The sequence below is a fragment of the Ictalurus punctatus genome, chromosome 14 (assembly GCF_001660625.3).
Source record: "Ictalurus punctatus breed USDA103 chromosome 14, Coco_2.0, whole genome shotgun sequence".
NCBI lineage: Eukaryota > Metazoa > Chordata > Actinopteri > Siluriformes > Ictaluridae > Ictalurus > Ictalurus punctatus.
In genome coordinates, this window is record NC_030429.2 from 7,870,896 (window position 1) to 7,885,747 (window position 14,852).

General features: G+C 37.3%; 1 protein-coding gene and 1 non-coding gene across 2 annotated transcripts in view; one reads left to right on the forward strand and one right to left on the reverse strand.

Moving 5' to 3' along the window:
* Positions 1–1,673: 1,673 nt before the first annotated feature.
* Positions 1,674–14,852, reverse strand: part of gfra4b (GDNF family receptor alpha 4b) — a 79,186-nt gene continuing 66,007 nt past the window's right edge. Inside the window, exons 4-8 of the mRNA XM_017484693.3 lie at positions 14,442–14,787; positions 12,584–12,693; positions 9,514–9,648; positions 6,216–6,379; positions 1,674–4,273 (exon numbers count right to left, since the gene is read on the reverse strand). Coding sequence (XP_017340182.1) covers positions 4,133–4,273; positions 6,216–6,379; positions 9,514–9,648; positions 12,584–12,693; positions 14,442–14,787 — 896 coding nt within the window. The 3' untranslated portion in view covers positions 1,674–4,132. The remainder of the gene's footprint in view (positions 4,274–6,215; positions 6,380–9,513; positions 9,649–12,583; positions 12,694–14,441; positions 14,788–14,852) is intronic.
* On the forward strand, positions 10,164–10,266 carry LOC124628925 (U6 spliceosomal RNA). The gene has a single exon (XR_006983694.1). It is a non-coding gene; the product is annotated as a U6 spliceosomal RNA (small nuclear RNA).

Genomic DNA, 14,852 nt, shown 5'->3' on the forward strand with positions numbered 1-14,852 from the left:
AAACATGTTGAGGAGTAGTGCAGTTGAATGAAGTAACAACAAACCCATGAAAACAAATAATTCTCCAGAAAGACAGCATTTAAAAAAAATAAAAACACAAAAGTAATCCAGAAAATATTTTTTTTCCACTATTCATGGAAAAAATGGTTGACATGAAAAATACTTGGAGTTCTTAAAAAAAAAAAAAAACTGTCTGTTCAATAAGTTCATACTTATTAACAAATGCTAACCAATGTCAATTTATAGAGATAAAGACTATATCAGTTCTACACCAGAGCTACAAATGTTTACTGCAGTCTACTTCCAATAGAGTCATTTGATTGACAGAACAAGGTGCTGGTTGGTGGCATTTTCAAAAATTGCCGAAAACCTATTATTTCGAAACAACCACTTACCAAGAACAAAGCAATGTTTACAGCAAACTCTTCGAGCTGAAATCATAAAAGTAAAGATGATATTTAATTTTCTAGAAATGTTGAAGTATAAGAATGGCTGTATATTGTCTTCTCTTTGTGGAGGATAATTGAAAAGATTAAGCACCAGCATCAATGGCAGAGAGAAAAATTAGAATTAGAAAAAAACAGGCCTCATAATGTATCTTATGGATAGTTCATGATTCTAAAACCAACCACTGATCACCATTGTTCCTAACAAATGATCACTGGTCACTAATGTTGCCATCAAGCCCCCACTTATCACCATTGTTCCCAACAACCATTTGACAACAATTTGACTACATTTTGTAATTATGTAAATAGTTTGTTGTGTCATAACCAAAAATGCCATTCTACAAGAAGTTCTATAAATAATTCTGTTCTATTCTATTCTACTCTGCCCTATTCCATTATGTTCCATATTTTATTATATTCTGTTCCATTGCACTCTATTCTCTTCTGTTTTATTCCATTATTTTCTGTTTGAATCTAATCTAATCTAATCTAATCTAATCTATTCTATTTCATTCAATTTTATTATATTCAATTCTTTACTGTTCTATTCTGTTTTGCTCCATTCAATTTGATACATCTCTCATGTATTTTTTGATCTACAAATTATGATGAGTTGTCAAAGAATAAGCAAATTAGTCTATAATATCATCTTGTGACTTCTACTGACTCAAAAGAGAGTTTATTTGCTACTTTCATAGAACTATACATAGAATAGGAATTTTCCGCAAAGTGACAAAGCATTTTGATGGAACAATTATTTTTCTATAAGAATCTCTGCTTCATACATTATTTAACTATTTTGCAAACAGAAAACTGAGAACGAGCACTACAGCAACTGAAACACCAACCAAGTAACCAAGAAGCCCACCAAAAACAAATGCTTATGCAAAGTGCATTTTATAATCTACTGGATGCTGTGCCAATGAACATGTGCAAATGGGCTTTTAATTTTGGTTGACCTTTTTATTATTTCCATTTTGAAGATCTCCCCTGCTGAGATACAAAGAACTACTCCCATGCCACAATTGACGTGGCAGTTACGATTTCCAAGTAATACACACGTCATATTGGGAATCTGTGTCAGGTCTTTTATTTCTAGGACTAACACACCCTCTCAACAACAACAATTAACCATGTCATTTTTGACGGATTCACATACTCATTGAAGTTTCATCTGACAAATGTTTTCACACTTTTCACATTATTGTGCGTCTTTCCCCCCAAAAGAAAACACAAGGCTTTAAATGATCCAGCATCTTTTATTGGCAGCAACTGACAATGAAATTCCACAACCTTTAAAGGAGAGTACCATGTGACCAACTATAGGCCACATCCCCGATTGCAAATATGATCAAGTCCCCCAGCAGTCACCTCAAGCTTTCTCAAGTATCATAGATGAACGTCCACATTTACACTGTGACTCCCAAAGAAAGTTGCAACTCTACGAATGAAGGGCCGTATTCAGACTTGTGACTTAAGATCAAAAAGATGTCAATATTAACACAAAGAAAGTTCCTCATATTAAAATATTGGGTTACACAGGAAATGAAGTTAATATTCTAGGTGTCCCATTCGGATTATTAATATTAACTTTCACATATCCGATGTTGCCAGATTTTGGAAAAAAAAAAAAAAAAAGAAAAAAAAGAAGTAAATTAGAGGTGTACAAGAAGCATGCTCTAAGAAAAAGTGGTTCTTTTAGTGTTGATTGAATAAAAAAAAAGACTTCTACTTGGTGATAAGGATAATTCTAGGGATAATTCCTAGGAATAGGGACTTCTACTTGGTGATAAACAATCAAAAAGATCAATATATTATATGAATGTGAAGATGGCAAACATTGAAATAAACATCTATTCTGGACACCAATTTTCAACAGCTCATAAAATAGCACTTGATCCAGAACAGCCTTTTGTATTTTGCACAATGAACTGGAAGTACAGCAGCAGAAAGTGTCATGCTTACATAAGGGTTTAAAACAAACAAACAAACAAACAAAAAAAAAAAACATGTCTACTGTTCAGAGACTGTACAAGTCACGAAAAACTGTGTGCAACTTAATGTAGCCATGAGATACTAAATCAAGGCAATCAAATTATAATGTGTCTGCTGGGTGTAGGCTATTTTATCAAACGTTTAATCCGTAATATTGAGTTATCAATTTCACTTAAAAAATCCCAATGTTTTGGTTAATTTAGTGCACTCTCCTGCCCACGTTTTGAAGGATAATCTGAAGATGATGTCTCCTCCGATGTCCTCTATGCAAAATTTTTTTTTTTTTTTTAAAGTATCTTTTTTTTAATCCATGGACTTTACATAGACAATACAATGAATGAATTAATAGTTTAATATTTATGTATTATACAGCCCAAACTTTCCATAAATTTCAATATGACATATTGGCAGTGGACTCAATACTGCTTCCATCTCAAGCCAATATCTTATAAATAAATCAGCAAAAATGTAAATCCAGAATTGCACAAAATCCTAAAACATGCCTCTGTTTTAGGCCATATGTGTAACTCTGAAATGTGAATACTGATGTATGCTTTTTTGTATTAACTTCTCACTACGTGCACATAAGTCAACTCTGAATATGGCCCAAAGATATTATGCTGGGAGAGAAATCCACACAAAATGCAAATCAAAGCCAAGTTTCCTCAAATGCATTGTAGCTATAAGAACACTATAAAAATTCTGCTTATAGATAATGAATGTACCAGTGTTAATTCAATACACTGCAAATATGCTTAACTGATTCAGCACTGCTTATGTTTCTGTGCTCCTGGACAGTTTAGTATTTTCTTGTGCTTTACATAATTTGACACATCAGATTTTTGTCATGTGTGTCTGAGAAAAAACAAAACATTAAACTATACAGGATTTGAGTAAACTCAAAGGTAAATAACATTGTAGAATTGGCCACTGTTTTTGTCTCAAACAGTCCATTGTGCTTGCACAAGACTAAAGCAACAAAAATCACAAATGTTTGGTTTATATTTGTTCTTCAGTCAGGCAAAGAGAAAGCGCTTACGTTCCTGAAAACACACACAAAATACCTTGGAATGATCTAGAAACGGGTATATCCAAAATATCGGTTCAAACGTCAACAGGACTTTTGTTTACCTTCACCCAAAGGCTTTGCAGTCCGAATATTGATCAGAGGCAGCCCTAGTCTTTGTCTTCAGTCAACTTGAACAAAATGATATTAAATCGCTGTTTCCTCCACAGGCGCCTTTGAACACTTGAAGTGATGCATGAGGAGCTATAGAAAAGAAACATTTGGCTTTCATTCTTTTCTCCACACATTTCAGCCTAGTTTAGAGCATTGCACATTAATTTGGTTATCAAACACTGCAGGCACCACACTCATAAATGTCCCTAGAAAATGTAGGCCTTGGAGCTGAAATTATTCACAAACAATAAACTCTGATATCGACTCTGCATAATGATATGTACATATGTACAAGGATGATTTCCAATTAGATTAACCATACGTCAGGCATCAGGTCCATTATTTAGTTGTCTCTCCAAATCCAACCATTCCACAGAACTACACAGATAGCACAATGAAACATGAGGGGGATGTTGGAGGAAGCTTTTTTTCCACAGTCTTGATTAAAAAAAATAACATTGCAGTTGGTCCTTAGGCCCAGGCTCTGTGTTTGTCCCACACAAGTATTTTACTGATCATAGCTCAGCAGAAGGATGAGCAGCAGACAGATGAGTATTGGCAGACACTCACGAGTGGAGACCTGGCTAGAGTTACGGTGTGTGTTGAAGGGAATGGTGGAGTCACCCCAAAGTCTCCCCCTTTCGGTGTCCTTAGAAAGGAATAAAACATAAAAGGCAAATTAGCTACGAACTCAGCATTACCATATACCCCAAAATGTTCTGTTTGCTGTAGTTTCCAATGTTTGTCACCAGGTTTAAATTAATCCTTAATAGCATTATTGCACTATAAGCATTAGGGTATTACTTATTTAAATAGTTTGCAAGCTTATTAACTTTCATACTTTGCTAGACTAAGGATTAAACTCATACTGGATAAAATTAGCAAGGTGTGTAGGATGGTGGGCTTTGAAAGACAGATCAGGTGACCGTATAATATAATTAATTACGACCCCAATTCGAAAAAAGTTGTGACTGTGTAAAATGTAAATAAAAACAGAATGCAATGATTTGCAAATGTCATAAACCCATAGGTTATTCACAACAGAACATATCAAATGTTTAAACTGAGGAAATGTACCATTTTAAGGAAAAATAATAAGATAATTTTGAATTTGATGGCCGCACTATGTCTCAAAAAAATTGGGACGGGGCAACAAAAGGCTAGAAAAGTAAGTGTTACTAAAAAGAAACAGCTGGAGGAACATTCTGCAACTAATTAGGTTAACTGGCAACAGGTCAGTAACATGATTGGGTATAAAAAGAGTATCTTAGAGAGGCAAAGTCTCTCAGAAGTACTACAATGTGGTATGTGTTATATAATTAGTATAAAATAATACAATTATTTAAAAAAAAAAAAAAAAGTTGGTTTGATCCTATGTCGGGTTTGCCTGGGGTATACACATGTAGGTGCACACATGGAAGATCCATTTGTGCTCCATTATCATGAGGAGAACCAAAGAGTTTCCAACACAAAAAAGACAGATGGTTTTTGACCCAAGTAAGTTATAAATGGTAATAGACATTTAAAAATATATAAGCAGTAAAAGCTGTGCAATGCCCTGGTCTCCCATCCGGGTTAAATTCTCCAAGTGCACCCAGTCTTTCTGGGGTTTGCTCCGGATCAGCTGAGACCCTGACCAGGACTGGTGACTGATGATCAGTGAATGAATGAATAAGCAGTAAAAGAGACAATTAAGCATAATTAGGGTCACAGTTAACAATTAATAAAAAATGTATATGAATAAATCTGAATAAGTCTGAACCTGTTAAAAATGGCATAAATTGGACCCATGTGTATAATGCACTATATGATATAAGGGTGAATCACTGATTATTTGGAGCTGTTTTGTGGTTAATGGTGCAGGAGCTCTTGTGAAGATTGATGGCCTCACGACTTCTGTTAAGTACCAGGATACTTTACCACAAACCGGGTTGCCTTTGTCAACAAGATAATGACTCCAACATTGGTTGCAGATATTTGAGTCTCAGATATTTGAACACTATTGAGAATCTGTGGCCTGATTTGAAGAGGATGCAATCCTAAGTATATAAAAGAGCTTAAAACAAGTGTCTCTAGCCTGTTAGATATTGTAGATACGGACTCAATGCTGTTATTTTATCTAGAGACGGGTGCCAGTAATTTTCAGACCAGTGCTGTGCAAAACAAAAATGCAATATTTTTTATGTTAGAAAAAAAATGAACTATTTACGTTTAAGCTCAGAATATGCATTACTCATTTTTCATCTGCTTATAAGTCTGGAGTTGAGTTTACGTAGATAGATAGAAATAGGAATAAGACCGGTGGTAATGAAGAACTACTCAGTCGTTCCTGCTTAGTCCTTGCATAGTTATTTATGAGTTATTGAACAGTATTGTAAAGTGTTACCGGATATCAGTGAACGTTTAATCCTACTATCACAACAGCAAACTTAAATTTCACTACTAAATCGCTTTGTGTGAAATTTCAAGACTCGACAATACACAACATCTCTGAATCTACAGAAATGAAAGGTGATCTTTTGCTTTATAGACATGCCAAGATGAGAGCGGCAGCAAAGTGCCTTCTCTCTTCTCCATTCCCTAACCTTCACCTGTGTGGAAATGGTTGGGCTTGCAATGTTCTCTTCTGTATCCATGGAGACAAAGCCAGAAGAACTGTTTCGTGTGTCTCTGTCTGTCACAGAGATTCGGCGATCTGTTTGGCTGGCAGTGGGACTCTGGTCCATCCCATTCCCGAACATCAGAAGAGCATTGTCTATTCATATAAAAAAAAAAAAACACACAACAGGTCGAGAGTCAGAGACTTTTTGGATTTAGAACAGCAAAATGCCCTGTAGCGTCCTGAATCCCACTTTACTTACACTCCTGGTTCTTTTATAAGGCAGATATTTGAATTCAGAGGGGTGAGAGAGGCAGCCGGACGGGCCGCCTCGAATAGGCAAGACGAACACTCAGTATTCCTCAGAGGTCCCTGAGCTGCACCTGCCTCTCCACTTCCTCTCATTAACTCCTTCACAAGTGGCTCAGCTAAATGGCTCTCAGGATCCACAAACTCCTCCGCACACATCCCTCATTTCAGAGACGAGCAGGAGAGTTCGTTTGCATGAGACATCTCTGTTTGAACAGGCTCGCGGCATCAATAATAGAGATGAATCATGGTTTATAATGCAAAAAAAAGGCTGGTCTGCAATGAGTATGTGTGAAAGTGACAGTGAAGAGAGGAAGAGAGGTGGGCATTAGTATTGGAGTCTGAGCGGGACTAAGAGGGGGGAAAAAAGCATTCCTCAGACACTGGCCACAATGGATCCCAGCCATTTGCCCATTTGCCTTGTCTCTGATCATGACAAGCTATTACAAAATGAGAAGAGAAACATAGAAAGAGAGAGAGAGAGAATGAGAGAAAAAAAAGATCTGATTGAGAAGCAGAGAGTGAGCGAGAGCGAAACATCCTCCAGTGATTCATATGTCTCATCATGATACATTGACAAATGCATGCATTTGCTCTGTTTAAAATATTAATAGCAAGGAACATTTCCATGAATGAAAGCACGGGAAAAGAAATCCTTCCTGCCTGAATGATGCATGAGGACACAAGGCATGTAAGACAGATGGGCTGATTTTTTCTCATGCGTTTGTTGTTTGGTAGAGCGTGAACATGCTCATGTGGAGCTATTTGGTCTCGGCATTAAAACAACGACTTGCTAATTCTCTCTAAGAAGGCCATATTATAAATCATTAATAATGCCTGGTTTGATAATGTGTTACACTGTACCTGTAAGTAACTCCTTGATAATGGAGGTGCCACTAACCATTGTAAATAAATAAAACTTGTGCATAATTATACTGTAAAGCAATTGTAATATTTATTAACAATTCTAAAACATTATAAACATTTACAGTATCACCACTGAGTGCAATGTAAAAAAAAAAAATAAAATAAAAAAATAAAAAAATAAAAATAAATTATAAGCAAACACTTAATTCTAGATTAATTACCTGTAAATTCTATCTTTAGGTCACAAACAGTCGGAAAAAGCATTTCACTGCACGTCGTACTGTGTATGGCTGAATTTTAATTTGAATTATTAAAGCACATACATAAGATCTTTAATGTTAAAATAAAAAAGGCACACTGATGGATGTTCTGTTCAAAACCATCATTAAAAAGGATGGCGTACATGTAGCTAGGTACTACATTTTTAGAATTGTTAATTAACCATATATGTTTAATAAATATTACAATAGTTTCACAATTTTGCACATCATTATTAGGTAGCAATGCATTATAATAGATAGCGATACTGGTATTATAAAATTAGCAGAGCATTACAATTATACAGTATGAAGGTCATGAACCATGAACTCTTTCATAACATGTCATAATCCATTCATAAGGAATTATACACATAATTATACACAATTATATGTGTATAATTATACATTATACACATTCATTGGTAATGATATAATTACTAATGAAAATGCATTACACTATTATATATTATGAGTTGCTAACATTATGTAATGCTCAAGCTAAGCTTTGTGTAGTGCATCATAAAAGTGTTTTTTATTTATTTATTTTTTCCTTTTCTTTAAAGAAGACCATATTATAAAACTTTAGACCTTTTTCTTTTCATAAAATGGATAATTTAGTGCTTTAAAATATGTACATAACTAAAACATAGTTTGGGTTTGAATTGTGAGATATTCTATTGTGGAAATACTGTCGATTTTATATATATTTTAAGTTATTATATTTAGCTTGTAATACTACATATTACAATGGTTTACACTAGTTTACACTATATAAATTCTAATCCCTTGCTTTAGAAATAATCTCAGCAGGTGTCTGTGTATCTATGACTAAACATACTGTGCTCAGCAAAGTGGGTCTGGGTTTCTTTGGTTTTGTTGATTTATAATGTGTGATAAACAGTACCTGTTACCACGTTATATTACATAATAAATATTGCTTTGAACTGTAATGCCTTTTCAGAAGTAAATACAAAGATGTGTGCAATTCTTTATGAATGCACTTCAACATATTATGAATGTATGCATAGGTCATTATAGAGCACATATGGCCTCCATAGAAAGTGTCACTGGAATGACTTATAGCACTAGTAATTAGAGTTTCATGAGGCATTATTAAAGTTTATGAATATGCTTGCAAGGAATCATTACCCACTTAAAATCATAATGTTTTATGAAAATGAGCCAGTGTTTTTTATTTTCAAAAAGTTGAAAGCAGACCTCATTCCTGCAGTCCATTTACCTGCAATTCATCCTACCGTAACATCAAATCTTGTTAGAGGTTGTGCTAATTAGAAGCATTCAAATTAAGTATTCACTTCACAGATCATCTTTTCTGATCTGCACACGTGTTCATCCATGTACTTGTGATACAAAGGCAGCCATCACATCTCTCAGCACTATAACAGAAAGCAAAGAAGGGCAACAGTCCCTCCACAGTAGCAGATCATTAAATAAATTTTACAATGCCATTACAATGCCCACACTTGAGATTTTAAAGCAAGCATTAGCTTACACCAAGGTTATTCTGTCATAATTATGAATGCAATACGGTTGTTGTTATAATGCGCATATTTTTCACATCAGTGCATTTCTGAGTCACGGGAGCACTGCCGCACACATTGTTATAAAAGCAACGAAAATGTATTTCTGCCATTTCTGATCAAATGAGGATGTACGTATCAATGTAACCCTACTGAAAATGTACGAGTCACTGTACAGTTATAAACTCACATCATTAATTACAGCAGTACGCAGATGAGCTCACTGGACACATGTGGCATCAGTGGCGATTGTAATAAAGACATATCAGGCTTCAGTGAGTATAATAATCAGAAGAGTGCACGGGAGACTTACTGAGACAGATGTTGTTGGTGAAATAATCCAGAAACTGTGTGCACTGCTGTCTCTGACTGCCGCTCGCTGAGCATGTGCACCACGGCGACACGTTGGATGTGGTGTTTTCAGCGTAATTTGGAGTGATGGGACTGCCTGCACACAAGAGACATTTTTGTAGAACATTTTTCTCTAGACAAACACGCATTTCTGAGATCACTAAAATAAATTGATAGATTTTGCCCACGTTACCCGAACCATGCTTAATATGAAGTGCCAGATACTGCTGCCGAAAAACTTGCTTATGTTTGCAGTACTGAAATCTTCATTCGCAGGCAAAAGTAGCCTGAACCTGATCATTTGTCATTATAGTGTGAACAGCAAAAATAACATTGGATATTCATTCATGCATTCATTTATCTCCAGTTATCACTTTTTCCTGGTCGGGGTCAAGGTATATCCGGATCCTATCCCAGGAAAACTTGAGGTGAGTTGGGAATACATCCTTGATGGGATGACAATCACCCATCACAGGACAAAATACACACATTCACAAAGAAGGGCAATTTAGGGGGCTTTCAAGCTGGCAATTTAGTCCACAACAGAGAAGGGTTCTCATGAAAGATTGGTGAAATTGTGAAAGCTGTCATGCAGACCAGGAAGCACACCATGCTTTCTACAGCAGCACATACTAAAATTGGAACGATACAGAGAAGATTAGCATGGCCCCTGCGCAAGGATGACACACAAAATCATAAAGCGCACCGCAGTACCAAATCCGAGACTGAATGTAGGAGGTGGTCTGAGTTCGATTGCACCGGAACTGAGCCACCATTCCCGTAAATGTCAATGCAACTCGTACCCGGGTCTGCACTTGGTCAGGCTGTACAGTAACCTGTGCATGTGTTTTAGGCGTTGACAACATCATTAGTTTCCACAACACACATGTACCATGTGAGGAACGTTGGGGGACATAGAAGAGGTCCACTGCTGTGCGTAATAGCACGTTTGTGATGACCTAAGTTGAGGGTTCGACAGAATCAAGTGAGTCTAAAACCAGACCAATATTGCGGGAGGAGCCAGGAACAATCGCACTCGGATTCGGACTGCAGCAAACATGGCCAGTGTGAAAACCATCTTAGCGAATCCAATCCACCAACTGGCCTGAATTTAGGCAGTGGGAAGAAACCGGACACCCCAGAGGAAACATGGAAAGAACATGTGAAACTCCACACTGACATCATCAGGATCGAACAGTTGTCCCTGGAGCTGTGAGGGTGCAATTCTACCCAGTGTACCAACATATATCTTATAATTTCACACCAGCGAGAACTGTTATCAAGTGTCAAATCTTGTGCAGTTAATGAATGTTGATCAAAGTCTTGGACTCGCACTCTGGCTGGCTCTACATGTAAAACTCTCACACAACGACACTTTTTGAGCAACAGGTTCATTAAGACTTCTTTGGATGGTTAAGCTTTCTACAAAGGTTCTACATAGAACCTTCAAGCATTCCTTATTCATTAAGCTTTGCAACGTCTAAGATAGAAACTAAGATGGAAGTGCTTACATTAATCTCTGGAGCAGAGTTGTTCCAGAGTGTTGAATCTCATGCCTGTACTTTAATTGGAGCTGTTCATTTGTTACCATAGAAACAGCCTCCTCACTCTGGTTGGCATTTGCATGTGAAACTTTCATGCAACTAGTTATGGTTTGCATTTTTACACTCAACGTCGATGAAAACTGTATACCAATCCATCATGTAGCAACTTTAATCATTTAATCAGCTTTGAGAGTTTCACACTGGACAGACCGAAAGAAGTGGGACAACATTTTAGACGACAAGAAACGGATCAAAAGTATGACATGCCATTATTTACTAAAGAAAAAAATTGTTAGCATCGGCTCATTGCTGCAGTGTAAGGAATAAAACACTTCCTGTTATAGGAAAATAGCACACCCTGTCTTGTTTTATTTCTTGTTGTATTTCTTTCTCCAACAATTTTTATTCACAGTAGATAAAAGATCTGAAATTGCCTGTAAGGGAGGTTGATCTCTCACCTGTCAAAAACAATCACTAAGCTGTCACACTGACCTTATTCAATATATTTAATGTATTTACACAATTTAGTGTAGTTGTGACACATCAACGTTAAAGAAATGACATGAATACACAAACCAACACTGTTCACTCCTTCTCTCACACGAATATTCTTACGTTTTAAATGTTAACCTTCCATCTCTTTACTTTTTCCCCCTTTACCTGTACTTTCATTGTACACATACAAAATTCAACAAGATACAAGACCAGTTCAGGACTACTGTTGGAATCAAATTATATAGATTATGTAAACAACCAAACAGATGAAAGCCGAGATTGAGCACTTAGACTTGCAGTTTGAATGTAGTCTTTGTGGCCTGCATTTTTGCTGTTGATAATACACACACAAATACACACTGTTTCTGCATATAAAGTGCCATAACATGGCAAGGTGAGAAGCTGGATTGCTAACTCTTAGTGTTAAATGCGTCATGAAAGGTTCAAAGTGTCTCTTTGCTCCTTAACTGCAGGTAAACTAATAAAACCACCCCTGTCTGTCTGTGTGTTTGAGAGATTGGTGTGGTTGGTCTATGAAAGGCTGGTGGCAATACCTTTGAAATGCATTAAGACTGTCTAGGTTTGTGTTTTAGAGGCCATGAAAAAATAGCCTCGTTTCCAGAGGTGATATAAAACAGTGCCTTTCAAGCCAATCGCCATCAAAGGTATTTCAGAGAGAAATAACAACGCCCGCACTTCACAGACTGGATTTGGATGGTCTTGTATCCAATCCTCTAATATAATATTCTGTCTCCTGGTTCTCTCATATCCCCCCCTCCACACACACACCGAAGTTTCTGTCTGTATCTGTTATTTGTCCTTTTTATTATTCATATAGCTTGATTTTTTTATATATATACATATTTATCCAAAACATTTTTTTTTTGTTTCTCCACAGCATCCCATTCCATATCTCTCTCTCTCTCTCTCTCTCTCTCTCTCTCTCTTTCACATGTCAAGTCAAGCCTCGTCCCACCATCTTTTTGTACCTACCTATTAGGCCAGTGTAGGCTACAAGACAGGCAGCGTAGTTGCCGTGCTTGCAGCCGCTGGAGGACTGCTCCTCTGGCAGACAGTCATACTGAAACTGGGCCAAACGAGACCTGGAGGACAACCAGAGAGCACAGGATCTTCGTTAATAGAGGCTGAATACACACATACAACACACACACACACGCGCACAACACACACACACACACACAGAGAAGGGATAATGAAAGTGGCAGGCATCATGCTGGCCGATGCAGAGCAGCACTCCCGGCCCAATCATTACTACTGACACAGAAAAATGGTTGACTTCGAAACAGCATGGTGCATCAATGTCTCCATAGTTACATTTATGAACTTCAAGTTAATTCAATTCCATTTTATTTATAGAGCACATTTAACAATTGTTCTCCTTCCACTTTTAATACTTAATACAAAAAAAAAACAACTTTTGTGGGGGTCACAGGGGAAACAGGCTGAGAAGGTCAGACCAGACTTCTTTATCCCCAGCCACAGCCCATAGCCAGTTTCTATTACAAAGGGGCAATTTAATCCAAGACTAAACTGTCAATTATATGCCTGCTGCCTGACTAGCATTGCACCTGACCCCCACACTTCATCTTGCAGGTGTTGAGCTCAAAAGATGGCTCCACTTTGCCATTTCTGGGTTCCATGGGTGGCCAGACACTTGCCTACGGACACCACGTCCATGGCTGGCTCCAGGGGTGATTCCCGATAACCCTAATCTGGTCAGGCTACAATTTATCACTCTTTGTCTGACCTCTGTCCTTTAGATCTGTTCACCAAATGTGGCCATATTGGAAGCGTTAAGCTCCCAGTGATATGAGGTTCACCAGAGTGCAAAAACCCCTTCACCACAACAGATTTTCAGGATGAGATCTCGAGCAACACTGAGTAATAACTGCAGTTTGTGTGAGAAATTCTTTAACCAAATCCAATAACAAAAGAGTAAAGCAGTACAGAAGCACCTGTCAAGCTCATCAGTTATTTCATCATTAGCTATTGAATCATATTCTGTCTCTGGTACTGCAACTCAGTGGTCGATTTGTAAAAAAAACATTTTTATAAAATAAGAGAGAGAGCGAGAGAGAGAGAGAGAGAGAGAGAGAGAGAGAGAGAGAGAGAGATGACACAAAACAATGAAAGTTGATTAATTTTACTGATAAATAGGGGGTTTAACTTTGATTAAATATATATATTTTTAAATACATGATACATGCCTTTTCAGCTTAGGTAGCACAGTTTTTGACAATTTGCTCAGGAAATTCATGACAGGTGCCAAAAATCTAACTAAACACAATTAAACAATCCATAAATACCACAATTTTATTTTATTTGAAGGACAGCCACGCAGTACTCTTAATAGACATGAACTCGAATTATTTTAGTCAAAATGGGATGGAAATTGAGATCAGTTTAACAGAATGGTTTCTCCCATTTATTTATTATTTAGCTAAGTAGAAGTATCCACATGAATTCCCATCAAACTTGGATTTCAGGGCATATGACTGCTAAAACCCCAATTTTGACAATGTACAATGTTTTAATAATGCATATTACTATGCAATGTATAATGTATGATTGTTTAACTTTAACAAACTCCAAACCTGAAGTTTTGAACTTTCTGAGAGATTTATTTGCCCCCGCCAGCAGCTTTTGCTTATTTAACCAAGTCTTAAGATGATAAACTTGAAGGAAAAAAAATAATAAAAAAAGTAACAGTCTACTGCTTTCTCTGGAGGCCTATTGAGAATTCAAGGTCCTACCTGATTATTCAGCAGGGTTCAAGTACATTGACTCTTTTTTTCACCACCTACACAATATTTGACTCACACGTACTAACCTACAGATGTAGTCAGCTCTGCAGCTCCTCATCTGCGTCAGGCAGCTGGGTTTTTCTGGCATTTCATATGAACAGCCAGGCACAATGGTCTGGCGTCTTCTCTCAGAGCATGCCATATCGCTGCAGGGACAGAAGAGCAGCTCATGCGTGTATTCAGGGGGCACACGGTCAAAAAATCGGCGCAGAGCCTTGTTGCAGCGGGAACGGTTGCACAGGCCTGATTTGCCTGAAGTCTTGATACACGCTGACACATATTCAGTGCGCAGCCTCTGGCACAGGTCGTCCACATTGCAGGCTTTGGCCGCATCCAAGCACCGGTTTGCAGTTGAGAGGCCCAGATCAGAGTCTGCAAGGGGTTAGAGAAGGAGCAGGGGGCAGTAATGAACGTTGTGTGGTGATCAGAGGTCTGAT